The sequence below is a fragment of the Rhamphochromis longiceps genome, linkage group LG23, assembly GCF_057381845.1.
Source record: "Rhamphochromis longiceps isolate RC_006_pf linkage group LG23, R_longiceps_female_GT1.1, whole genome shotgun sequence".
Classification (NCBI taxonomy): Eukaryota; Metazoa; Chordata; class Actinopteri; order Cichliformes; family Cichlidae; genus Rhamphochromis; species Rhamphochromis longiceps.
In genome coordinates, this window is record NC_140578.1 from 47008158 (window position 1) to 47035259 (window position 27102).

Genomic DNA, 27102 nt, shown 5'->3' on the forward strand with positions numbered 1-27102 from the left:
GTGACCGGCTCTCGGTGCAGACGGCTCCCTGTTATAGTGTTTCCTCACTTGGCTCACTTGGCTCATGTGAACCCAGCCCAATTTTTACTCTTTAAGTGTGCGTGTATGTGTGTGTGTGTGTGTGCGTGTATGTGTGTGTGTGTGTGTGTGTGTGTGTGTGTGGAGGGGGGGGGGGGATATGTGTATGTGTGTATTCACATCATTTATGTTAATGAGAGTGCGGGGAGTGCGTTGGAGGGTGGGGTGGGCTGCTTTTAACTATGTAAAGCACTTTCTGCTACATTTTTTGTATGAAAAGTGCTTTATAAATAAAGATTGATTGATTGATTGATTGATCGTTGAGACTGAGGAGTGTGATTCCCCTATAGTTGGAGCACACCCTCTGGCTCTCCCTTCTTAAAGCTAAGAACCACCACTGCTTTGCCAATTCAGAGGTACAGCCCCAGATGTTCATGTAGCATTGTAGAAGCATCTCAGCCAAGACAGCCCTATACCATCCAGAGCCTTCAGGAACTCATCCACCCTAGGGGCCCTGTTGTCCCCCTTGTCCTGAAACGCTGCTTCTTCTATGGAAGACGTGTAAGTGGGATTAATGAGGTCCCCAATGTCCTTCAGAGACTAGGTCTCTGCTAGGCATTCCCAGGGTACCCTCACTTGTTAAGATCTGCGGGTGCAGATCGTGTATGGCGAGGTGTGGACCCACATGCAGACAACACAGGGAAGCAGAAGCTTGGAAACAAAAGACGAGGTAATACAGTCTGAACACGAGGATACAAAAAACAAAATGCAACAACAACCTAAACTGGGAAAATACTAAGAAACCTGAAAATACTAGGCCCCTTTCTCAATTCTCAAGTACGCGACTCCTTACACGCATTCTGGGCAAGTCTGGACTTGCCGAGTCCGGACTCGTGATTTGTACAGTTGGAACATCAGCGTACTTGATGATGTCACAGGTCCGGAGTTTTTACTGCAATCCCCTCTTAACTGTGATTTATATGTTATGAAGCTTAACTTTAATCTCAGCCAAACCGTTTTACTCAGGAACAAAGAAACATTGAAACAAACCAAACACGATTTAGAAGTTATCTAAGTGACTTATACATCAATCTCTCTATTAATAAAAACAGTGTACATGTAGGTCTTAATAGAAACAAACAGGTGAGATGTTAGAACACTTTTATTTTTATTTTAGTGGACACCAGAGGCGGAGCCAGACATTGTGTACACCCGGGGCTTAGCCCTAAAGGGTAATACGCGCGCGCGCGGGGGGGTTGGAAATGACAAAAAAACCTGCTGTGAAGTTGAAGATTTATTAGGCTGTGTTGTAAGCTTTAAAAAAGAAAAGAAAAATTAATATGTGAAAAAAAATATCACATATGCAGCTTGAAAACAGTTTTTTACTTAAACAGCAAGGCAGAACGAAGTTAGGGCTGTTTCAAGATACGGGGACTAAACCCCATTTCAACCACACCCAGAACTGATCCGGAATGAAAACAGCAGAATAACAGTTCAAAATCAGGACTACTTTAGGACTTAACCAACAAAGAACCAAAATCAAAACTAGATGACAGTAGCACTGAAAATCATCACAGATCTGCACTACACTGACAACACCTCTTTATTGTGGTAACATGAGATTGTATCTTCGAGGCTTGAGTTTTGCAAACCTATCAATGACATTTTCGGGGTCAACATTATCCAAGTACTTTTCAATAGATAATATGGCCAAATCATTCAGCCTCTCTTGTCCCATGGTTCTCCTTAGCCACATGTGGAGACGACGCAAGGCACTAAAAGAGCGCTCACAGCTGCAGCTACTGACAGGAATGGTTAGTGCAATTCTAAAGATGACCTTCAGAGTTGGGAACATGTCCTCGTCAAGCAAGTGGAAGGCAGTTGTGATGTCGCAAATGTTCTCTTTTTCCATTTTTCTTTTCATGAAGTTTTTTGCCACAACAAGTTCTTCAGGCTTTATCGTCACATGGTAGTGTGCCGCAATGGGTTTTAAGGCATCTTTGGAAAGGAATGTTGGGGAGGATGGATTGCATGCCTGAATGCCCTCCATTATTTTCTGTCCTGCCCCAGAAAATCTGTCTGCTAGCTCCTGCAACATTCGGTCCAAACAAGGAAAGAATATCTCGTACCTAAACTCTGCTGAGCTTCTGAGATTTGGTGTTGCAGCACAGCTGGACTCAAGTACAAATCCTTCAAGTCTTTTCTGTTTGTGTCGTGCCCCCTGAGGAATCTGGATGTTGTAGCTTCCACAAATGTCCATGGTCTTCTCAAATATTTCCTCAGCAGCAGCCTCTGTGCGCAGTTTACTTAGTGTATCAACTACCGACATCTTGTACTCCACAGCTTTGCCCATGTCTAGCCTTTCTCCCTGCAGGTAGCGGTGCAGGCCTTCAGTGATGCCAAGCAGCAGAGAACATGATTAACATGTACACAGTCTTGGGTTTTGACAGCTTGGACAAGATCCCTTTAGCAATAGGAGTGTTTTTGGCTTCAAGAGTTGCTAAAACTGCAGAAATGTTGTTGAGAAGGGCTTTGATGGAATTTACTTGGCAGGGCCATCTTGTGTTAGAGAGCTGAACAAGCTCAGATGCAAACAGTCCAAGGTCCTTTTGCAGTTCCTTAAACTTTGTGTGGTTTACCAGGGAGGTGTTAAAAAACGAGTAGACATTTTCCAAAAGTCCAAAGAAGTCAGAAGCAGCTGGAATAGCCTTGCATGTATGGCAAAGGACAAGGTTGAGCAGTGCACATATACTGCTTCATGGTGTCTCTGTCTGAAACGGGACTGCACACCACCCACAGCACCACTCATGACAGATGCCCCATCATAGGATTGAGCAACACAAAGTAAGTCACTGAGCGTGTGATACTGCAACAGCTCCTCAATAGTGTCTGTAATGCACTGTGCATCAAACCTTTCTAGTTTCCGTAGACCAAGAAAACATTCTTTGACATGGCCTTTACATGACACAAAACGTACACACACTGCAAGCTGCTCCGTGTGCCCATCTCTAGCCTCATCAGCCATAACAGAGTACATCTCAGCTTCCTTCATCTCTTTAACTATATTTCCAGTTATTTCATGTGAAATGCTGGTTATCATCTCATTGTGTGAAAAATGAGACAGATAGGTAGCATGTGAGACAGGACTGTAAGCCTGTAGGGACAGGCTTAGGGCGTCGGGGGGTTCCCTGGAGGCATATTCCTTGGGGGGCTCAACCCGGGGTAGCGGTCATGTCCGGTTGGGGGCTCTTTTGGCTCTCGGGTGACTGTTTCCTCGTGGCTGCGTGCAGCGGGGCTAGGGGAGGGTCTTTGCTGACGGACGTGGGTTACTGACCTGGTAGCCTGTCTGCCCCTGGGTGGGTCCGGGATGGGCGTGAGGTTCTGGGGGCGCTCCGTCTCTGGGCTGGGGCCCTGGCCGGGCCTCGGGGCCTTGGGTCCTGGTTTGTGTGTTGCTGGGGTTGTGGGCAGGTGGGTGCATGGGGGCCCATCCCTGGCGCAGGGTGCCGCCGGTGCGTCGAGCCACCTGGGGGGGCTCTTCAACTGGTGGGGGAGATTGTCACACCTAGCAGGAGCTTTCCTCTCCCCAGGAACTCTCTGCAGGAGGGGGAGATACAGGAGAGGTGGAGGAAGATCTCAGCCTGGGCGTCTATTGTCTCATGTAGTCTGGAAGATGAGTGGATGGTGGGGTGGGTGCAGTTTTTTCTGTGGTGGGGTTGGGTGGACTGTCCTGGGCTCTGTGGGGCCGGGGGGCGCTGCTGCACTGGGCCCCGGTCTGGATGGGCCTGGGCCCCCTTTCCCTGGCGGGTCGCGGAGTATGGGAGTGCCTACTGGGGTCAGCGGGGGAGCTGGCCCCAGGGAGGGGTCACTTGCCCCTCCCTTCCTTCCCTCCCCATCTCCAGCTGCCTCCCTCTTCCCGCTCCACCACAACCACCCACACATGCAGGGCCTTGGAGTAGGGGTATGTCACCAGGGTGCAGAGGAGGCTACCCCTCTGTCCCCTTCTGGCTGCCTCTGCCTCAATTTTATCCCACAACTTAGACATTCACATTACTCACACTCTCATTACACATACATATAGGATCTTGGGGGTGGGCACGCTACACGGAGTCCAAATTACCATCAGGGTGTGCACCTCACCCCTGGCGTCGTTTCCCACCTCTCAATGTTAAATACACGTAGACATTGAGGGCTAGCAGGAGGGACCATGCGCTTACCTGCTGCTCTCTGGCAGGTAGCTCCATGCCCTCCTGGGTTTTAAATGCACCTTAGAACACACATGCATCAACACTACAATGAGCGGGTGGAGGGAGGTTTGGAGTCTTCTCTCACCCCCGTTCTCTGCGACCTGCTGGAGCAGGGGGGGGGGGGCTAGGAGGAGGAGTTGGCCGTCCGACTGCGGTCTGGAGTGTGGGGCCTCCCTGCTGCTGCGGAGTCGGGGCGGTCTGCCTCCCCCCACCGCAAGGGAAAAGGGTAACACCACCTGGGTCTGGGTGCAGTTTCCCCCTCCAGGGGCAAGGGTACCTAGACCCGGTTCGTAGAGTACGCTTGGGGAGTGTGATCGTGTGTACAGCGTCTCTTTATGTCTGTCTCCACGTTGGTTGAGTGTGAAGTACATATGAGAGCATGAGGGTGGGAATGGATGTTTGTGTCTGTGTGTGCCTGTATGTCTGTGTCTATATGTCAGGTTGGGTATCAGACGCCACCTCTCTGTGGACATCTCAGGCCCTCCAAGGTTTGGAGGCCTATCTCCCCCCACCACCACTTCCCCTGCCAGTGGCGGACTCCCTCAGGTGTCGGTGCGTTGGTGGTTCTTTGTGTCTGGGGGTGGGCGTCCGGGTACACACCGGCTCACTCCTTGGCGGCCACTTATCGGGGCCTGGAGCCTGGGGCTCGCTCGGGCCACTTCGGAGGTGGGGTGCCCCCGGCCTCTCGGCCTGGGGCTCGGTCACTCAGGCGCAGCTGGCTGCCGGCGGAGCTCACGGGCGCGTCACTGCAACCCCCCCTGGCTTCTGCTCCGCGGCTGCTGAGTGAGCCCTCATCTGGGACTCTCCTCAGCTCTTTCTGGGACAGTGGCGCGGCTGCCCCTCTGTTGGTCTTCCTTGGTCTCTTGTGTTCTGGGGGCCTCTGGATGTCTGGAGTTTTGATCTCCTCCATACCTGCTTCATACCCTGGAGGACGGGGCTATGGCCCCCCCACACTCCCTAGCAGATCATTACATGGAGAAACCTTTGGAATACAAGCATGCTGATCCACACAGGTGTGCACACAGGTGTGCACACGGGTATTCACAGACGCGGACTACAGCTTTCTTGGCTGCTGCCTCAAAGCACATTGTGCGCTGTCTATCTTGCGTGCTGCACAATATCGTTTATTATTTAGTATCTACTGATATCTACTGCTAGCTAGTTTATTGTGATGGTGCCGTTTTTTTTATTATGTTGCTCTTTGTTGTTTGCTTTCTCTTCTGTTTTTTTTCTCCATACAGGTGACCCAGGTGTTTTGTTTTTTGTTTGTTTGTTTTTTTTCTTTCTTCCCCCCCTTCTCACCGTCTCTTCTCCCCTTTGGTTTTCTTTCTCTCCCTCTCTTTCTTTCATTCTTTCTCCCTGTCCTATCCGCCAGTCATGTCTGTCCCGTTTGTAGCAACTGAAAATAAAATAAATTCATAATTATAATAAAGGTCAATCAAATGGACCAATATGGCAAGGCCATGATGATCCACTTGGTAAAATAAATCCGCTTGGCATCTTTCTTGGCCTTAAGACAACAATTCTGATGGCTAAAGATCCAAACGGGACACAAAAAAATAATAAATAAATTAAAAAAAATTAAAAAAAGGACTGTAATTTTTCAAAAATAGATCAAATGTTTTCAGCAGCTTCAAGCACTCCAGGAAGTTGCCTTGATTATGACTGGTGGATTCCTGCCCACCGTGGCCACAGAATGGTATTCCTTGTTTTCCAAGGAAACTTGTTACAGCTAAGATCCTGTGGAGATACTGTCGTCTCTCTGAAATCTCTGCTGCGCTTGCTGATCTAAGTTGCTCAACAGCGTCACCTTGGTTTTTTGTGGTCTTAAAGCTGTGCCGGCAGATCATAGAAGACGAATGGCTGGAACTCTTTTCGTGCTCCCTAAAGGCATTTAAAGCCCTCTTCCAATTGCAGAACCCTGAATGACTGAGGCCATCTTTTTTTAAAGTATTCTGCTTCCCAAAAATGCGACATGAAAAACAGAAAGCCAAGTTCCTCACAACAGAATACTCCAGCCATGTAAACTGTTCAAACCAACTCTTATTGAACGCCCTCTGCTGGCCTCCAAACTGGCTCAGCGGATATTGTGGGAGGACATTGTCTTGGATCACGTTCTAGAGTTCCTAAATCATCTCCTGCTGCTCCTTCCAGTAAACCTCCTTCAGCTGTCCTTAACAATCCACCTGCTGTGATGCTGTTGTGTTTTGGTTTTCTCTTGCTTTCCTGATTTCCCCTGACCTCTCTGAATGATCAGAAAGAGAATCATTACTAATTAATGATCCCTCTGTATTTGTCTTTGTGAGTCACAAGTTTGTGCCATGTTATTTTATTTTTTTTTCCTCATATTTTTATTGAGAGACAAGTGTACAGTGGTTTACAATGACAATTCAATCTGTTCCCCTCACATATTTTTTAGTTTTTCTTACATAAACAGATACGATAACACACACACACACAGGCACACCCACACACACGCTTAAATAAACAAACAAAACAAAACCTAATAAGAAACCCAAAGCAAACACAAACAACAAACCCCAAAACACACACAAAAAAAAAAAAAAAAAAAAAAAAAAGGGGGGGGGGGGGGGGGGGGGGGGAAGAGATGTGATATTAATCAGCTGGTAGAGCGTGTAATGACTTGCAATAGTCTACGAAGGGCCCCCAGATACGATAAAATTCTCTGTATTTGCCCTTCGCCACAAGGCCTATCTTTTGCAATTTAAGAAATGACATCACATCTCTAAACCAAAAAGAAACTGAAGGTGGCTTTGAAGATTTCCAAAGGAGTAAGATGCAACGTCTAGCCAAAAGTGATGTAAAGGCTAAAATTTTGAAGTGTGTAGGGTCGGTTAGACCAGTGTTGACTGGAATCCCAAAAACAGCTAGAAAAGGGTCCATGCAGATCTGGGTCCCAAGAGCCTTGGAAAGAATAACTGAATACTGACTCCAGAAGCCATGGAGTCTTGGGCACAGAAAGAACATATGGCCTAGGTCACATGGGGTGGCATGACATCTCTCACACTGATCCATCACTTGTGGGTGAATCTCAGACAGACGAGACTTCGAATAGTAAACCCTGTACAACACCTTGAACTGGATAAGTTGTAACCTGGCACAGGACGTACTATAACGGACATTGGATACTGCCTTCTCCCATTGCTGATCCGAAAAAATTACTCCTAACTCCCGCTCCCAAGCCCCCCTAATTTTAGCAACTGAATGGATATTTAAATCCATAAGTTGTTTATATATTAAAGATATAATTGACTTCTTATTGGGTTTAAGGGGGATAAGAATTCCTCCCACGGTTGGACATTTGGAAGAAGAGGGTAGGAGGGGAAGAGAGCAGAAGTGCAATGCCGCGCCTGAAAATAATGGAATAGATTGGTAGCCGGAAGATTTGTTTCTGAACACAGGTCTAAAAAAGTTAAGAAAGTACCATCTTTATAGAGATCCTTAAACGTATTAATACCATGATGCTTCCACTGTACATAGGTACCATCAATGAGGCCAAGAGTAAACAGATGGTTCTGCGTGATGGGCATGTGTACTGACGCAGAGATGTACTTAAAATGACTCCTGAATTGTGACCAGACCCTTAGACTAGACTGTACCACGGGATTTTGGGTGAAATGAGAAGGCTTAAGTGGTAGTGGAGAGAACAATAAAGCTTCTAAGGATGAGGAAGTGCACGACAGGCGTTCCAGTTTGCACCACAGCAGTTCTTGAGATTCAAGCCAATGGGTCAATTTGTGAATATGAGAGGACCAATAGTAAAATAAAAAGTTAGGCAAGGCAAGACCACCATCAAATGTCAGTCTCTGTAATAATGATTTCCTCACCCTGGGGTGTTTCCCTCCCCACAAAAACGATGTAACTAGCTGGTCTAACTTTTTGAAAAAAGCTTTAGGTAAAAATATAGGAATACTCTGAAACAGAAATAACAATCGAGGCAAAATGTTCATCTTTACAGCATTGATCCGACCAATTAGGGACAAAGGTAGCGATTTCCATCTCTGAAAATCTGATTGAATTTGAGTCATTAAAGGGGAGAAATTGGAAGAGTATAGAGAAGACAAAGTACGAGTCACGTTAACTCCCAAATACTTAAAGCCGGCAGGGCTAAGTCTAAAAGGAATGTCAGATTGTTTAAGTGTAAGACTTAAAGAATTTATGGGGAAACATTCACTTTTAAGAAGATTTATTTTGTAACCTGACAGAGAGCCGAACTTGTTTAATAGAGACACAATCGATGGTATGCTAGATAAGGGATCAGAAACATATAGAAGCAGGTCATCTGCATATAAAGACAATTTTACGTCAAGGCCTGACCGGGAAATACCACGAAAATGAGGAAGAGCCTTCAAAGCTATAGATAGGGGTTCAATTACAATAGCAAAAAGTAGGGGGGACAGGGGGCAACCCTGTCTCGTGCCGCGTGACAATGAGAAGTAGCCAGAGGAAACACCATTTGTATAGACACTGGCTTGGGGTGCCTTGTACAACAGTCGAATCCATGAAATGAATCTGTCCTTGAAACCAAATCTTTGCAAGACCGCAAAGAGAAAGCTCCACTCCACACGATCGAAAGCTTTCTCAGCATCAAGTGAGATAACTACTTCTGAATTAGTGGTCGAGTGTTGGGAGAGAATGACATTCAAAAGCGTGCGGACATTAAAGAACAGCTGGCGGCCTTTAATAAAGCCATTCTGTTCATCTGAAATAAAAGTAGGAAGAACCTTTTCAAGGCGAATTGCTAAAATTTTAGCCAAGACTTTAACATCAACATTCAGCAGTGAAATAGGCCTATACGAGGTGCAAGACGTAGGATCCTTACCCTTCTTTAAGAGAACAGTAATTAGTGCTTGAGACAATGTAGGGGGCAATAGACCACGTACAAAAGATTCATTATACACTGAAAGAAGTAGTGGGGCTAACTTGTCTACAAACTTGTCTTATTGTATATTTATTTTATTTTATTCTACTGTATATAGTATTTTATTTTATTCTATTCTGTACAGTTGTGTACTGTATTTATTCTTATTGTATTCTAATTTTTGCCTCATAACTTTTGCACTGTCCACTTCCTGCTGTGACAAAACAAATTTCCCACGTGTGGGACTAATAAAGGTTATCTTATCTTATCTTAAATGTTTTTAAAAATTCAACTGAAAACCCATCAGGTCCTGGTGCCTTACTATTGTGCATGGTCTTGATTGCATGCACAATGTCATCCAACCTAAAAGGGGCATCTAATTGTTCAGCTATAACAGGATCGACAGTGGGCATTATAAGACCGTTAAAAAAGGAATCCATCTCAGAGGCGTCAGCAGCAGATTCAGATTCATATAGGGAGGAATAATACGTCTTAAACACCTCGTTGACTTCCTTTGAATCAGAGACCAAGTTGCCTGCCGCATCTTTAATTTGAGAAATTAATCGAGAAGAGGCCTGACGTTTTAACTGATGGGCCAAAAGCCTTCTGGGCTTATCACCATGTTCATAATAAGTCGCACGTGCACGAAGTAAGAGATGTTCAGCATCTGCCGTAGAAAGTAAATCAAATTCGGTCTGCAAGTCAAGTCGTCTTTTATGCAAATCAGGAGTGGGACTGTCAACAACCTGTCTATCTATGTCACAAATTTGCGTAGTCAAAGTTTGAAGTTTGGCTTTGTGGCTTTTAGTGGAATGGGCAGAGAAAGAAATTATTTGCCCACGCACATATGCCTTAAGAGATTCCCAAAGTAATGACCTCGTAACAGTATCGCTGTCGTTAAACACCATAAATTCATCAATTGCGGATTTGATAAAGGTAACAAACCCCTCATCCGAAAGCAACAAAGAGTTAAATCTCCAGGGTGAGGAAAAAGAGGACCGGGCTATGAGCTTGATGTCAACGCTAAGTGGTGCGTGATCGGAAATGACAATAGGATGATATGTAGATGACAGTACTTTTGGAATAAGGGAACCGTCCACAAAAAAATAATCAATCCGCGAAAAGGACTGATGTACCTGAGAAAAGAAAGAGTACGCTCTGGTAGTAGGGTTAGAAAACCTCCAGGGATCTACAAAACCATTCTGAGACATAAACTCTGAAATAGACTTGGACATAGAGGATTGGGTCAGGGTCCGAGGATTCGAGCGATCTAAGGCAGGATCAATAACACAGTTTAAGTCACCACCCAATATCAAAAGATGAGTATCAAGGGAAGGGAGACTACTCAAAAGTGCATCTGTAAAACCTGGATTATCAAAATTTGGCGCATACACATTGACTAAGAGGACGGGTACATTGTACATGGTGCCTACAACAACCAAATATCTCCCGTTTTTGTCAGCTTTAATCTCAGAGGCTGTAAACTGTACCCTTCTGTTTATTAAGATCGCCACCCCCCTGGCTTTTGAATTAAACATTGAATGGAAAGTATGACCCACCCATGGGCACCTGAGCCTAAGACGATCCCGATTTCGCAAATGGGTCTCTTGCAAAAACATTACATCACTCTTTAAACGTTTAAGATGCGAGAATATTTTAGATCGTTTAATTGGGCTATTCATACCTTTGACATTCCAAGTTAAAAATCTAATCCCACAATTGCCTAAGGACTGACCTGAAGTACTGGTCATTGCAGAAAGATAAAAGAGAAAATACTTATTTCTTCACCCCCAAAGAAAGAACAAGTGGAAAAACACACTCACACAAACACACAACGCAAACCCACAACAACAGAAGTACAGCTTCAGAATAAAAATAATAATAACACGTCAAACACACCCACCCGCCTCCCCCCTGCACAGCAAAAGCCCCCATCCCCAAACGATGGAGACGGCAGTGCACGCTCCCACCCGGAGCAATCTAAACAAAAACGCTCCCGACTACGAAACGAACCGTGTCAAACCAAAGCTCCAACAGAGTCTTTTCTCAATAGATTAAAAGGCACAAATAAAATAAAAATAACCCAATTATATTTTACTATTAGACAGGTAAAACAAAACAAGTGTTTGGCAGAGTAACAAACTTAGCTTACCACAATGAGGTTTGGATTTGGATCATGCGCTATTTCAAACAAACAAACATTGTCCCGCTATATTTTTTATCGCGTGGTTATTGTCTTAATATATTCCTTGGCCTCATCTGGCGAGACGAAGTCGCGCTGCATTCCTTGATAAGTGATCCGCAGTCTTGCCGGATAGAGGATCCCAAATCGGACTCCCTGGATGCCGTGAAGCTGGCGACGGACCTCATTGAAAGCCGCACGGGCCCGCGCTGTCTTAGCGGTGTGGTCGGGGAACACAGAAATGGTCATATTATTTATCTGCACCCTCTGCAGCTCCCTGGCCTTCTGGAGAATCCTAGCACAGTCCGCGTAATAGTGCAGCTTCACAACCATAGCACGGGGGCGTTCACCGGTGTTAGGTTTGGGGGCCAAAGTTCGGTGGGCTCTGTCTACAAGCGGCTCCTTCCCAAGCTGAAATGCCTCCATCAACAGCACGGACACATCTGTAGCGGACAGGACGTTCTCCTCTGGCACACCAACAATGCGTATATTATTGCGGCGAGACCTGGACTCCAAATCCTCGCATTTATTCTCCAATTTGGCCAACTCCTTTGACATCGCATTGTTAAGGTTCAAAAATATTGGGGATGGACACCAGAGGAAAAACCCACAATAACAACACTGGTCCGGTCGGGTTGAGTCAAACGATGATTTAATGATCACACACACGTGGGAGATGGACACTGTATGCAGACAGTCTCAGATCTCATCTCAAAAAACACATCACCATAGTTTTATGAAATCAGGGTATTAGAACGCCCCCTCATGCGTAGTGACAGGTGTAATACAATCAATGTTGACAATTTTATTTAACACAAAGAATAACATTGTCTCCTTCCCGAGGGCAGACGCTGACTGCCCCCGTCTCCTGGAACCGTCTGTACCCTGCTAAGACACAACATGGCAGCTACAAGGACTCTTTCATTTGTTAAGACCATCAGTGTGTATTGCTCTAAATCAAGTCTATAATATTAAATGAATATTGCTGGATCAGCTACTTCTACTTAAAACATATTAAAACATGACTAAGCACAAAATCACCAAGAATAACATCTTATAAGTGCTGTGTAAGCGCGTGCGGCCTTCCAAGCTCAAAGCCTTTGCCCTCCATAGATCAGCCAGACTCGCGCTGGCTGTAGCTTTTAACCTTTAATTACCTTGAGCACAACTCTAGAATAAGCAACAAACTGCAATGTGTATGGAATGATCATGGTTACATCTGCAATGGAAAATCATGTTATTATTCTGGTACCTGTAAGAAAAGATCAAACTAAAGTTATCACCATCACTGTAATGCAAAGAATAATGTAAGGTCAAAAACTTCAATTTATGCTTAATGCAAAGCTGGTTATATACTTCTAATGAACTAATAATGCCATATTAAAATATTAAATGATAATGAGAAAAACATCCCCTCCTTATTCTACAATTCCCTCTGTTGACCTCTGGAGAATCCAGAGGTCACAAACAGTTGTGTCCCTCCTTGGCCTACACATTCAGTTCCACATGCATCATTGGCATCATGGACATTGGAGTAATGACTCCAGGGTCCACTGCCCTCACAGACATACTTTTGAACATTCTTCTGGCACAAGGGATGAGACAACAACAAATAACCATAACACCCACCACAACAGACAAAGAAAACATGACCGAAGCGATAACCCCCTTCCACCGTCCGAACACTGAGGTCAGCCAGCCTTCTAACGGATTACCAACACCGGAGTGATCATGCATAGTTTCAGAAAGGCTCTTTAGGCCCTCCAGAGCCTTGGTTACCGACCCATCTGGAGCAGTATTGTTTGGAATAAAGGTGCAACACTGGTCGGCAAACATAGAACACACGCCCCCTTTTTCCGCTAACAACATGTCAAGGGCCATTCTATTCTGCACTCCCATTAACGAGGTCGGACCCACCTGCTCCGCCAACCCCTCCATGCCGTCTCTGGTCAGGTTAGAGAGCCTCAGTACATTGTAATGAACATAATTAATCCTATCTACATTCTTGTTTGGGGTCACTGGAAAGAAAGCAGAAATTATTGGAATATTTTCAAACCCGGCTGCTATTTGGTCAACAAGTTTAAATTCATTTGGAACCCCCCTGGGCACTCCAATGGAGTCGATCCAGGTGGGGGAATTCATTCTAGGGTCATAAACATTTATGTCATGTATTCCTCTCTTCCTCAAAATGTGTCTTTTGCGCCTGGCTGCCAAAGTGCGCGTATTGTGTGAGGGAATTGATTTTACCTTATTTCCGATTAGCATAAGTGGCGCTCCTAGTCTCACCATCGCGCATGTCCCCACGCTCCCGAGAGGAACTCTGACCAATAGAGTCCTGTGCCCGCAATAGTAATACAGCCCGCTCCTAGCCCAAGTCCCAATTAGGGTGGCTGCATCACTCACATTGTTGGTGGTCCTCCCAATCTGGGTGACCGAACACCAACTGGGGTCAATTTCCCCCAACCGATATTTAACTTTATCTGTGGTAAACTTAAAGCACGTATAATTATCATTCCGGGGCATAAACGGCCCTACTTGCGTGAGCTTGCCAATAGGGGGAAATAGACTGGACAACACAGTGCAGTTCCCCGTATTCACAGCTCCTCTAGTTATTTGCAACATACAATTATAGCCCCACTGATCCTCTGGATGCAGAGGTGCAGGCTCTATAAATAAACGCGGCCTTGCCGAAGCGCAGGCTACACAATTAGCCACTTTTTGTTCTCTAGCATTTTGGGCTATCCAGTCCAGCCAGATGTTACTGTCACTGAACCCGGTAGCGCGTTCAATCAAATCCTGAGGTTTCAGGGTGGTGTAGTCCACCGACACTACTCGCCTCTCCCTTGGTTCGTGCTCCTCTGGTGTAGCTTCCGACGACCCGCTCCCCTCCTGCCCTGTAAAAGATGCAACAGAGCTGGTGGGGCTGGCAATCACACGAGTTGTCATTTCTTCTCTACCTGACGGTACACGATTAGTTTTTTCTAGGAAATTAACTTTAATTAACCCTTTTGGATCAACCCCCGCTGTTTCCACCCCCAGAACCAAATACATAGATTGTTTGCGATGCCAATTCCCCAATGATAAAGTTAACGTGTTTCCAGAGGGGCTAAAATCCCTCTGTAGTTTAAGCCCGTTTTCTGATCCTGATTCTAACGGTTCCCAATTTTGCCCAGTGTAACCCCTTACCTGGTCCCAATTACGGCACCAGCTGTCATAAGGACGATTTCCCCTCTCGCAGTGCGTACTCACTGAATAATCCCAACAGACCCACACATTGTATCCCCTCCAAGCACTGCCGACGTCCCTGCAATTAACAACATCACACAGATCAAACGTAAAGGAAGTTGTGGCGCCAATAACATAATCTAATTCTAAACCACCATATGTGCTGAGACACTCATCCTTTTTACCAGAGACCTCGCGCTTCACTCTTGCCCGCAACCTTAAATCACTATGGACCACGCGTGATGTACTTGGTGTATCAAACAACGCCGGACTGGCATGGCCTCCATGCTCAGACTGGTTTCCCGGGTCGGTCTGCAACAAACAAATCAAAAAACAAATAGCCATGATTAGCAACATAGTTAACATCAAACTCATAATAATTTTGAACATTGTGATGGCTTTTGAAACTCTTCTTTCATCACCAGTGTCTAATTGTTGTGATGGCATGGTGGTATGTGAATGTTATGGTGTAGTAAAAAGTTCAAAGCCCTTTATCAGAGCCTCTCTCTTGTTTTAGGTGTTCAGTGTGGTACCGCTCCTTTTCGTTGGCGCGGCGATCTCCTCCTTGACTGCTCTTCTTTCTTCGACCTTCCGGGTAGACCACCGGTCGGCCCGTTGCACAGGTGTGAGGGTTTATTCTGCCGCTCAATTTCACCTGTGTTGGGTGGAGATTGATCCTTCCCCACCAAGCCCTCGTGCGCGGCCGCGCACTGCGTCCAGTGATACCAGGTGTCGCCTTTCCCCTTCAGTTGGACCGCTGTCGCCGTCCGAGCCGATACCTCATATGGACCAGTCCAGCGGGGCTCCTTCCACTTTCGTTTGATGACTCTCAGCCACACTGTTTTCGCGTCGGGGACCTCTCCTTCTCCTGTGGGCCCTTTACAAGCCGCCTGTTTCGTGAAACTGGACACTAGCGCCTTTAGCTCGTTCCAGTAGTCTGCGTGGGACCGGTTCCCCTTTTTGTCCCGTTCAACCGAGCCCACCGTCCAAGGTGCCGGAAACAGCTCGTATGGTGTAAAACCTGTGGATTGATTAACAGAACATCTTATGGTCATCAACGCAACCGGCAGGGCTGCGACCCAATTTAGCCCTGTTTGCGCGCAGATTTTTGCCAATTTGTTTTTCAAATTTAGGTTCATTCTTTCTACTTTCCCCTGAGACTGAGGATGATAGACCGTTCCAAATTTATGCTGGACGCCCAACATTTTTTCTACTTTTTCCAAATCTTGATTTTTAAAATGGGTTCCATTATCTGATCTAATTCTTTTCGGGAACCCATGACGGGGAATGTAATGATTGATTAAACACTTAACGACAGTCTTAGCATCCTCCTTTTTTGTAGCCCAGGCCTCTGGCCAGCCGGTCAGAGCGTCAACACACACCAACAAATATCTTACACCGCCAGGCCCAGAATCAATCATATCAGTGAAATCAATAACAATCTCCTCTCCCGGCCTCTCAGGGGGCCGAAACTTACCCACTTCCGGTTTTACTGCTGGCTTAGGATTGTGTGCCCCACAGATTAAGCACATCCTGGCCTTCTCCCTTATCATTCCTCGCAGCTCAGGATGCCACCAATGACACAAATTTCTTTCCATCTGGGCTCTCCCCACGTGGGCAAGTCCGTGGGCTTCATCCACCTTCTGTTCTGCCATTTTGGCTGTCAGCACGGGGCGCCCGTCTGGCCCCCTCCACAAATGTCCATCCTGCCAGGCTCCTTTGTTTTTCCACACCCCCTTTTCCTCTGGGGATGCCTCCTCCTGGGCCTGTTTGACTTCCTCAATCAAGTCAACAGATCTCTCCTCTTCTGGAGTTACCTGTATCATTTGTCTCCGTCCTTTGTAGCCTGCGGCCTCCTTTGCGGCTTCGTCTGCTCTCTGGTTTCCTTTTTCCACCATGCTGGTTCCTTGGGAGTGAGCTTTGCATTTTATAATGCTCACCTCCTTTTTGTGACGTTATACGGCTCCTCCTTCTGGATCACTCCGCAATGTCTGCCTGTTAGCTTTCAGAATTACTTTCGCTCCTCCAAGGGTCACTGTCTCCTTGTGATCTGCTTGGTAAGACACACAGCCAACGCAGTGTGTCAAAACTTAACCAAGCCTCTTTCAATATTCACTTTTAATGACCACTTTTTACTCTGTAATATAAATGTTATAAACTCATACACACTGCACATTCACTTTGGGGCACAAAACAATAACACAGCTCGAATGCATTCACACAGCCTTAAATTTTTCACAGAAAATTGCTCCAAAGCAATATCATGTTTGCTCACAAACTGACAAATTCACCGTGTTATTTACCGAGCGAGGGAGCAATGGACCAATTAAATCCAAACTCCTCAATAATTAGCTGTATCGCTCGCTCTACTTCAATGTCAAACCATAATACTGTGATTAGCTTTATTCAAATCAAACCAATGTTTCAAAGCCTTTCAAACACACACCCACACACACAATTTCAACCACGCACTTTCAAGCACACATTTGTCTCCTTTAAATCTACTAATCGCTTGGAGACCTAATTGGGAAATAATTACATTATTTCCCAAGCAAGCATATCAAAATCAAAACCGTCTACTACTGACTCTACCATAGCCTGAGCAAAGTGGGCGGCCTCTGTGGGCTCCCAATTTGGATCATTTTCATTCTCAGTTATCTCCTTTAAGCCTCGAAATAGAAATAGGCAACGTTGTATATAGGCATTTAGCTCATACAGCTCAATCTCGGACCACACTGTCATCTCATAAGGTGAAACACCTTCCTCAGTCACTATGTGACATTTACAGGTCACCTCCAGCCGACCCTCTTCCTCTGCAATTTGTATGTTACAGGTTGCAAAATAGAGCACAGGCATGTTTGCTTGTATTCTATTTAAACACGATTTAACAGTATTAAATGGGACTGTTTAGTGCATGGGACACAATATAATCATTTATTGTTGAAGGGACAAATGTCAAAGGGGTTCTAACAGGTCCACTTTATTGCGTGCTCATAAATTATTGTTATCTGGGTCACTCACCCAATGTGCTTTATTATTTGAAATTATTAATTATGTCACGCTTATTAGTGGCTCATATTTATTTACGGCCTATGTTTGAACTTGACAACAAAGGCAGAGCATCATTTCATCCTTTCAGGGTAAAACACTCCACTTTCTCTGTGTCATGGCAGCTCAGAAAACTTCATGAACTTTACTTATTTAAAGGTATGGCTTAAGATCAGTTGTGTTATCAGTGTAAAATATTTAAGATTTAATTAAATTGTTTTCGATTGACTTACAGCAGCTCACTCTGATCTAGGAACGCTCTCTTATCCTCCTCAAAAACTGAGGTTACTCAGTCTTAAATGCTTTTTACATTACATAAATCAACAAACAAGTGAGTTCATAAAGCACATATTCACAACAATAAATCAAAAGCCATTTATATTGTTATAACATCAAAACCAGCAGCTTATTTACAGGCTTTCAGCAATAAAAAGCCTTCTGCTTCTAAGGCTCACACACACTCTGGGCAGGAAGTGAAAAGCTCCGTTCTCCTCCCAGCCACCCGCTCATTTGCATGTTCACACCGTCTAAAAATAGCTCGCAGCGCTGCAGCTGCGCTCTCATCACACACAGGGTCACACAAAGCTCAGATAGAATTCTATTATTTTATATTACAAAAGACGTCTTATATTTACAATCACTGCAAGGCCAGACAGATTTAGCACCTAACAAATTTCGACAAATTTAAAATAACGGGTCTCACCGAAGAAAGTCTCACTTTTTTGTAATCAATCAAACAGTATCTGTTACTTCTGGAACAGTTTCTGGTCTAATTTCTAAAGTCCCTAACTCAATTTAACAGTATCCAAAAAAGCACATGACACCATTTAAAACGGTGAGGAGATTCTAACTCCTAGCTTGATTCCGGGATGCCCTGTACCCCACAGTTAAGCCAAACTGAACTATCCCTGTTCGCCGACAGGTCAAAGCCGCGCGTCCACGGCCAGGAGGGAGCGTAACCTCCGGGCTATGCGCTTCTTAGCAACTTCTGGTGCCGTCCTATAATAATTTTCACCTACACAATTTCGACAAATTTTACCATAACGGGTCCAACCGAAGAAAGATAACTTTTTTACGACCAATTAAACAGTATCTGTTACTTCTGGAACAGTTTCTGGTCTAATTTTCTAAAATATACCTAGCCAATTCCCTACCAAACTACCTGAGCCTTTAACTCAATATCCAGGGACTCAAACCCAACATTATTACGTTCCTATTTCTTCAACTTCATTAAATACTCTTAAGCAACTTTAACTGCATAACACACGGTGATTCTCATCAAAATCAAAACAGACACCCACCAGCAACGTCAGTGAGTAAACTTTTAATTTAATGCAGCCCAATTTGGCACAATTTGGGAATCAACTCAACAGGCAGTGCCTTACCTTTAGAAGCACCCGCGGAGCTCACTCACATCAGATCCCTGGTCCGTGCCTGTCCGCTCGACCACCTCAGACCGTCCACACCTCGCACGTCCACCCCAATACCACAGGACGAGCCCCCAAAATGTTAAGGTTCAAAAATATTGGGGATGGACACCAGAGGAAAAACCCACAATAACAACACTGGTCCGGTCGGGTTGAGTCAAACGATGATTTAATGATCACACACACGTGGGAGATGGACACTGTATGCAGACAGTCTCAGATCTCATCTCAAAAAACACATCACCATAGTTTTATGAAATCAGGGTATTAGAACGCCCCCTCATGCGTAGTGACAGGTGTAATACAATCAATGTTGACAATTTTATTTAACACAAAGAATAACATTGTCTCCTTCCCGAGGGCAGACGCTGACTGCCCCCGTCTCCTGGAACCGTCTGTACCCTGCTAAGACACAACATGGCAGCTACAAGGACTCTTTCATTTATTAAGACCATCAGTGTGTATTGCTCTAAATCAAGTCTATAATATTAAATGAATATTGCTGGATCAGCTACTTCTACTTAAAACATATTAAAACATGACTAAGCACAAAATCACCAAGAATAACATCTTATAAGTGCTGTGTAAGCGCGTGCGGCCTTCCAAGCTCAAAGCCTTTGCCCTCCATAGATCAGCCAGACTCGCGCTGGCTGTAGCTTTTAACCTTTAATTACCTTGAGCACAACTCTAGAATAAGCAACAAACTGCAATGTGTATGGAATGATCATGGTTACATCTGCAATGGAAAATCATGTTATTATTCTGGTACCTGTAAGAAAAGATCAAACTAAAGTTATCACCATCACTGTAATGCAAAGAATAATGTAAGGTCAAAAACTTCAATTTATGCTTAATGCAAAGCTGGTTATATACTTCTAATGAACTAATAATGCCATATTAAAATATTAAATGATAATGAGAAAAACATCCCCTCCTTATTCTACAGCATCCACTTTGGCTTGGAGGTGGACAATATCATCCGTGCATGTGGAGAGAGACTGTTCCATCTCCGTAACTGTGCTCCTGAGGCCAGCGAATTCCTGCCGCATGGTAGTTATATCTGAGGAAAGGTCCGTTTTTAGTTGCTGTATGTCGGACCTGATAGACGTGAGATTCTCCGCAAACGCTGTCGTCAGTTCCTTTTTAAACAGTGCTGAAATTTCTTCACGAAGTTCAGAGAGGAGTTCAGCCTTCGTGAATTTTTCCGTATCGACGAGCAGCGTGTCGGGTGACCCAGGCAGTGGCGAAGTTTTACCACGAGGCGGGGATGCAGTGTTAGCAGCAGGCCGCAAGTTCGGCTGAGAGGTGCTTGCGCTCTTATTAACCTTACGCGACATTGTAAACACAAAAAGCAAAAACAGTCTTGTCTCGGAACTAAACAAAAAGAAAAAACCCGTCAAAATGTGCCTGGAAATGCTAGATAATAACTAGACTCTGCAGGAGCTACGCTCGGTGCGACCTACGCCATAGTCACCTAAACCGGAAGTCCGCCATATTATTTTTAATTCTACCAAAGTACTCTATTTAGATTCACAAAAGTTTATATAACTAATTAGCCTTGTTGTGCAAATAAGTTTGCATAACTTAATAAATATAGAATTTGAAAAATAACAAACCTAAAAAGATACACTAGGTACGAGATACATGTTCTGATGTTTTGGCAAACAACCATTTGACTAACATGTCTGTCTCACCTGGTTCTTGTTCCATTTCTCTTCTGTCCTCATTCTCCTCTCCATCTCCCTCTCTCACCCTCTCTCTCCCTCTTTGTGCTGAGAATCAAACCAAACACCAACATCATCAAATATACAGTTGAAACCAGATATTTACATGCTCTTCAGATAAAAACACAAACACTTATTTAAGGTAAAACCTCAAATTAGACTAAATGTTTAATTTATATTTGTTAACTTTAAGAGTAAAGAGAGAAACTGTCTGTATTTCTTAATTGTAAATGGCACCAAATTGTATTCAAACTTGAGCCACACTTATGCAGCTCCACAGTTCTGTTCCTGGTGTTTTGTTGACATCTCTTGATGTTCCCATGTCACAGAAACAGGCTCTGTGTTTTGCCTTATATGCATCCACAGCTGTGCCACCAGTTTACTCACATGGACTCTACGAACCAATCAGAAGCTTCTTCAGCTCAGAATGGAATCGTCTGGAGTTTCTTATTATTTAACAATAAACTTAGTGTACATGTACTCCTACATTTGATGAAAGAGATAATAAATAGACCGATCTCTCTCTCTTTATTCTGACATTTAATTCAAAAGATATTTCAATATTTGTCTAAAATAAAAGTTTACTCTAAATTGATGTTGTACAGTAAAAATGTTTTCTCCCTAAAGTGTAAATATCTGGTTACAAATGTGAATATCCTGCTGTGTACTGAAACCCCTCTTGTTTTGCATAGAAATATACTGAACAACATACAAAGCATAATATATAAAATAACATTTACCTGAGTTTTTTCTTTGAAAGAACCCTCTAATGTCCATTCTTATATTTCAGTACATAACTGAAACCGATTTAGTCGGGGAGGGTAAGAACTGAAAATATGAAATAAACACACGTAAGCTAAGACTCTCTAAAAAAATAGCATTTGTTCGGCTTGTCATTTCGCCATTTGTTGAGTCACTTGAAGAGCAAGTAAGGTAATATTGGTCAAGTGATCAGTTTGATATCTTTCGTGATGCACCGTCATATTTACATTATTTGTACGGTACGAATGATTTGCTTTGGTACCTGGTCAAACTTAAGCTCTCCTTAGTATGGCTAGCTCTGTCTCTCCAACCTCCAACAGCGCACTCACAGGCAGCAGCTGCCCCGCCCTCTTGCTCAGTCGCTTAGTGCCTGAGCTCGGATCATACCAATATCAGGGGGGATTCACGCACAGTCGTAAATTCCCACAGTGTGCACTATGTGCTTCGAATATTGTGTGTACTTTTTGTTTTATACAGTTGTCAGCCAGGCATCTAACTATGAAAAAATTACACTCCAAAAGACCCCGGGCCTCTGACAAAACAACCCGGGCTTAAGCCCAGTAAGCCACCCCCACGCTCCGCCCCTGGTGGACACTCAAAAATGACAGACAGCTGCTGGGGTTTGGAAGAGAACTGAAAAAAATATTTAAAAGAATCTGATCATTTTTGAAGCAGCCTTCAGAATCTCCATGTACTAAGATGCTGTTTTTGTTCCCGGTGAAAATGTTTCCTGAATTAAAATATTTTTAATGTTAGATTTAATCCAGAGTCAGCTAATCTCAGCCAAACCGATTTACTCAGAACAAATAAACACTGAAACTAACCAAACATTAACATTTCGAAGTTATCTAAGTGGCTTATACATCATGTTTAACCTGAGTAGTGAAAGACCGTGGGGGGTTTGAAAACGATGTGCGGGAGTCTGCTGTTCTCGCCGGGCTCCTTGACCTCCCGGTCTGCTATCGAGCTGGTGAACACAATACACATGAGACAAGGGACTGTCAAAATAAAACAGGAAGTGGCTGAAACCCAGACAAGGACATGTACGCTTGACAACTGAACAGAGGAAAGACAGTGTATGACAGACTGAGGAGACAAAGGATGAACCACAGGGAGGAGAACATGGGTACCAGTAAGGGAGACACAGACATGACTAAGGCATGGAGCGAGAGGGTGAGGAACACAGAGAAACATAGAGGAACATGGAGGGAGAGAGAAAGAGGAAGACACGGAAGGAAAGAGACATAAGAGACACAGGCAACACAAGTGCAACCTAAAGGACAAGAAACAAAGGGAACTCAGGAACATGGAAAGAATAAACTCAAGATTAACTAGTGGAAAATGTCATCGGCAACATACAAAACAAACTCAGAACCATGACAGTCACTATACGTTGGATCCGTCAGGTCAGTCCAAAAAAGAGTCAGACTTGTGTTGAACTAAGTATTCCTTTAAACTCAACTAGTAATAGAATTTTTACCATTAGAGAAAAAAATAATTCATAATATCCCACAGATATGTCTTTATAAACAGCCACTTTCTTCCTGTTAAAAGGGAGGTTTTCCTTCCCAATGTCGCCAAGCTCTTGAGGGGTCGTATGATTGTTGGGTTTCTCTCTGCATGTATTATTGTAGGGTCTAAAGAAACGGTTTACATAAAAAAGAAATGGCAGCGAACCCCTACAACTTCAAAATACCATGACTACATAGCAACACAAACTAGGTCTCACATATTTCCCACCTTTGGCTTCCAGTAACCAAAGCAAAACAGCGATAGCAGGCAGGCACACACTTCCAAGCGCCAAAAGAAAGAGCAAAGTATTTGTTGCTGGAGCTCTATATGCGGTTCCACAGACGATCTTGATGCTGCTCAGCTGTAGCAATCAGGTGTGGTAATCTGGAACGGGAGAGAGAGCAGCTCTCTTTTAGGACGAGGCCAAAAGGTTAGTGGACAAAGCAAGGCTTAAAACTTTTCTTTTTGATAAAGATTATAGGGATCGCAGTGGTGACCCTGAACCCTCCCTTAGTTGCACTTTAACCCTGTGTAAAAAGCATCTGCAGCAACAAACATATTATATTCCAGAAACACGCTTTCTGATCTGATGAGCTGTTCATAACACTTCCTACTAAACGTCAGCACAATCTATCTGATGTCCGCCATTACCTGACCAAAACTGGACGTTTTTTTTCCTATAGGGCAATTACAAAGATATATAGCTTATTTAGATGCACATGCTGTTTTTTGGGGTTTTTTTGCAAATATGCATTATAATATTTACTTTTGTTTTTCCTGCAGTATATAAAAATTGGTGTATCTCAAAAATAAAACTATGAAGACACTCAAAATAAATTTATGTGGTTGGAAATTATTTTGTGCAACTTTTTTACCTCTGAAATTTCTCTAACTAGAAATATGTGTAAAAAAAACAAAGATGATTTTCAATTTTTTTGCAATTTATTGCACTTTATTTGCAATTTATGTAGTTACTATGGACTTAATGCATGCATATTATTAAAATTGGGGATATAACGATTGTATTGATGTATAGAAACTTGAAATACTCCCAAATTGGCACTACAGCATCTAAAAATATAAAGAAAAGCTGTGGTGGACTTGGTTCTATGGTAGGTCTGAAAGGGTTAATTGACCCTGTGCACGAGAAAATGCTAACTTCCTGGTTTGAGACGGGATGTGGGGTTGTACATTTCCGGTATCTTTACTTTGCGGTCAATCGCTACTGCGAAGATATCCTCCAAAATCATGTCCAAAACTCGAAAACGGAAAGAAAGGGTATGTTGTGACTTACCTTCAAAATTACAGCGGTCCCTCGCTATAACGCGGTTCACCTTTCACCTCGCTGTTTCGCAGATTTTTTAGTGCAAGCATGCATATTTCTTTACATCACATTGTGTCCTGCGTCCTGATCGCTGCAGACGATCTCCTCCGTCTCTCCTGTACAGTACAGAATCGCTGCATCGATGCTAGCAGTGTGACTCTGAAGTGCAGTGCTGTATGTCCACGATGTCCACCAAACGCTTTGCACCGTCAAAAAATAAAATTGGCTCCTTGATTTCACCTCTCGCTGGTTATTTTTAGAACATAACACCCGCGATAAACGAGGGACCGCTGTTTACAGATACTGAGAAACATTTGAATCCCTTTTCTCTTTTGCTCTGAGGCGCAGGGGAAAAATATCGACAAGTCGATGAACATCATTTACAGATATATTGGGTAAATGCCCGAGACATCTATAGAAATGTAAATCGCCGCTTGATTCAATCATTTGCTTAACTTGTTTTGGACCGTAAACCAGGCGTGACTAGGACACTGGAAACAAAGCTCCCCACAGGAGTTTCCGCACCGGAAGTAGCATATGCTAACGTGCACATAGTCTATTGGCCTAGGCTGCCAGGGGGCTTCCCATGATGCACTGAGCATCTTCCTCGCTCACTTGTTCTCTCTGTGTTTATACACCACTCTGCATCTAATCATTAGTTATTATTAATCTCTGGATCTCTTCCACAGTGTGTCTTTTGGCCTGTCTCCCTCCCCTCACCCACACCCATCATGGCAGATGTGTGCGTGATTCTGCTGGAGGTTTCATTCTGTTTTTCCTGCCCACTGTTACCAAGTGCTTATGATTGAGGTTCTTTCTGTATTGTTGTAGGGTGCCTTTTACAATATACAGCTCCAGTAGGTGACTGTTGTTGTGATTTGATACTGCAGCATATAAATAACATTGAAATGAATCTAAGTTTGTATGCAGGCCCTAGTCTATCTGCCTCTGAGGTAGAACTGGAGGAAGTGCAGAATAATAAGCCATTTGGGCTGCAGACGCCTCAGGGTTAATAAGGACCAGCAGGATGGATTGTGTGCTGTTTTACCTTGTTTTTACCGTCTACTCGTGGCTTCGGTCGGAGCCTTCTGCTTTCTCTCTCACGCCCTCTCATCCATATATCTTGTGCACATGGATTCTTGGAGGAACTGATACTGTTTGCATTCAGATACCTGGTTGGCATCAACTAATCACTGACCTTCACTTCCTTTCACTCCAGTAGCAGCTGATATGTTCAGGATTCTCTCAATTTGCTATTTCTTGCGAACTCTACAACTCTAACAATTTGTTTCCCACTTGGTCTGATGTCTGATTGTAATGTGGTAGCCACTCTTCATCTCCAAGCAGCTTTGAAGCCCCCCCATTGTAGACAAACACTATCAGACTTAAGAAATAACGTACTGGTCATGTGTTTATTCAACAAGAAGGAGTAATAACGTTATAGAGCAGGCTTGAAAAAGTGACCATTGAACACTCTTTACTAACAGCTGTTTCCTGTTACAAATCATAAGATGGGGAGAAATTCTGGTAATCCCATAAGGTTTTCTTGAACATGAAATAAAAAGTCACATTTTGCAAAGGTATTTTGCTGCTTCCCCAATACTGGCCTCAAGCATTGTTCAACCATGTGTTCACTGAAGCTACCATTTCAGGTCGGCTTGGGTTCTGTTGACAGTGTCTATGAGAAAAAAACAACACATTTCAAATGCAGCTTACATGGACCACACAGGGATCTTCTGTGGACAAGCCAGCTCTTATCAGAAATCCCAAATAACGACCAGAAAAGGCAAAACTGCCGTGTGTGGGCACACCCACTTGGGACATCCATGGGATTAATGTGGGTTTGCCCAGCCCACACAGCCCCACATCTCACCTACACCTGCCCACTGTGGACTCACTTGCTGGAAAAACCACAAAGTGATACAGTCAGAGAAGTTGTTTGGAGGAAAAACAAAAAATGAGTGATTATAAATTATTAGTGTCATCTCAGTTGTTTTTTCAGTGTTTAATCTAAATCCATTTAGATAAGTTCAATGAATTGGTTGCTTTGTTTACAACCTAAACATCCTGTCACTATGTTCCAAAATGTCAGCCATTAAAAATGAGGTTCTTTAGTTGACAGTAAATCTTCACCATCACCAACACTCATATCATATCGTACCAGAGGGTATCTGCTTTTTTTTCAAGGTTTTCCCAAATGCAGAAACGAATAAATAAATAGAATAAAAAAATACCATACTGTAAGTCTGTTTTAGATTTACAACAGTGTGTGTGTCTTCCTCTCTGTATGTGTCCTGGTGGAATCTCATTTTCCAGTGTGGGGTCCTTCAGGCTCCTTGCAGCTGTGAGGAGAGCTCCACACTGCTTCAGGCACTTGTTACTGAAGGGAAACCCCACTCAATGGGGGTACACCTCATAAAGGAGGTCTACAAGTTTCCTGAGTGTGTAATGGGCAGGGAATGTTGTTCTCTCTAGCAACAGTCATGATGGAAGTTTATATACTGAACAATTACAAGAGTACGTTGCGATGGTTCCACATGAGGAAACAGCTTTGGGTTATTGGAATGTAAGCTTTCCAAACTTCTTCAGCTTAAGTACTTTTTTGCTTTGCTTTGTTGTTCGGCTGCAGTTTTTCCCCCCAAAATGTGAGTGGTGGAGGAAGTGTGCAATCTTTTTAGTTAAGCAAAAATAACATCATTTGTCCAAACTGATGAGGTTCAAGCTGTTAGTGTGAAGAGTGAGTGGTAAGCTGTT

At 43.9% G+C, this 27102-nt stretch overlaps 1 protein-coding gene across 1 annotated transcript; it reads right to left on the bottom strand.

Moving 5' to 3' along the window:
• Nucleotides 1-14426: 14426 nt before the first annotated feature.
• On the bottom strand, nt 14427-16362 carry LOC146642943 (uncharacterized). Its single transcript, XM_085399141.1, has 2 exons — nt 16029-16362; nt 14427-15572 (listed from the first exon to the last, which is right to left on the bottom strand). The coding sequence occupies exons 1-2, from the start codon at nt 16204-16206 to the stop codon at nt 15073-15075; spliced, it is 678 nt and encodes a 225-aa protein (XP_085255267.1). The 5' UTR covers nt 16207-16362; the 3' UTR covers nt 14427-15072.
• Between the last annotated feature and the right edge of the window lie 10740 nt (nt 16363-27102).

Excerpts from the sequence above, each read along its gene's own strand:
- LOC146642943 (XM_085399141.1), bottom strand. The coding sequence starts at position 16,206 with ATGGCAGAACAGAAGGTGGATGAAGCCCACGGACTTGCCCACGTGGGG. Across the intron at positions 15,573-16,028 it reads AGCAGTAAAACCGGAAGTGG|GTTTTACACCATACGAGCTG; the intron begins GTAAGTTTCGGC and ends ATCAATCCACAG.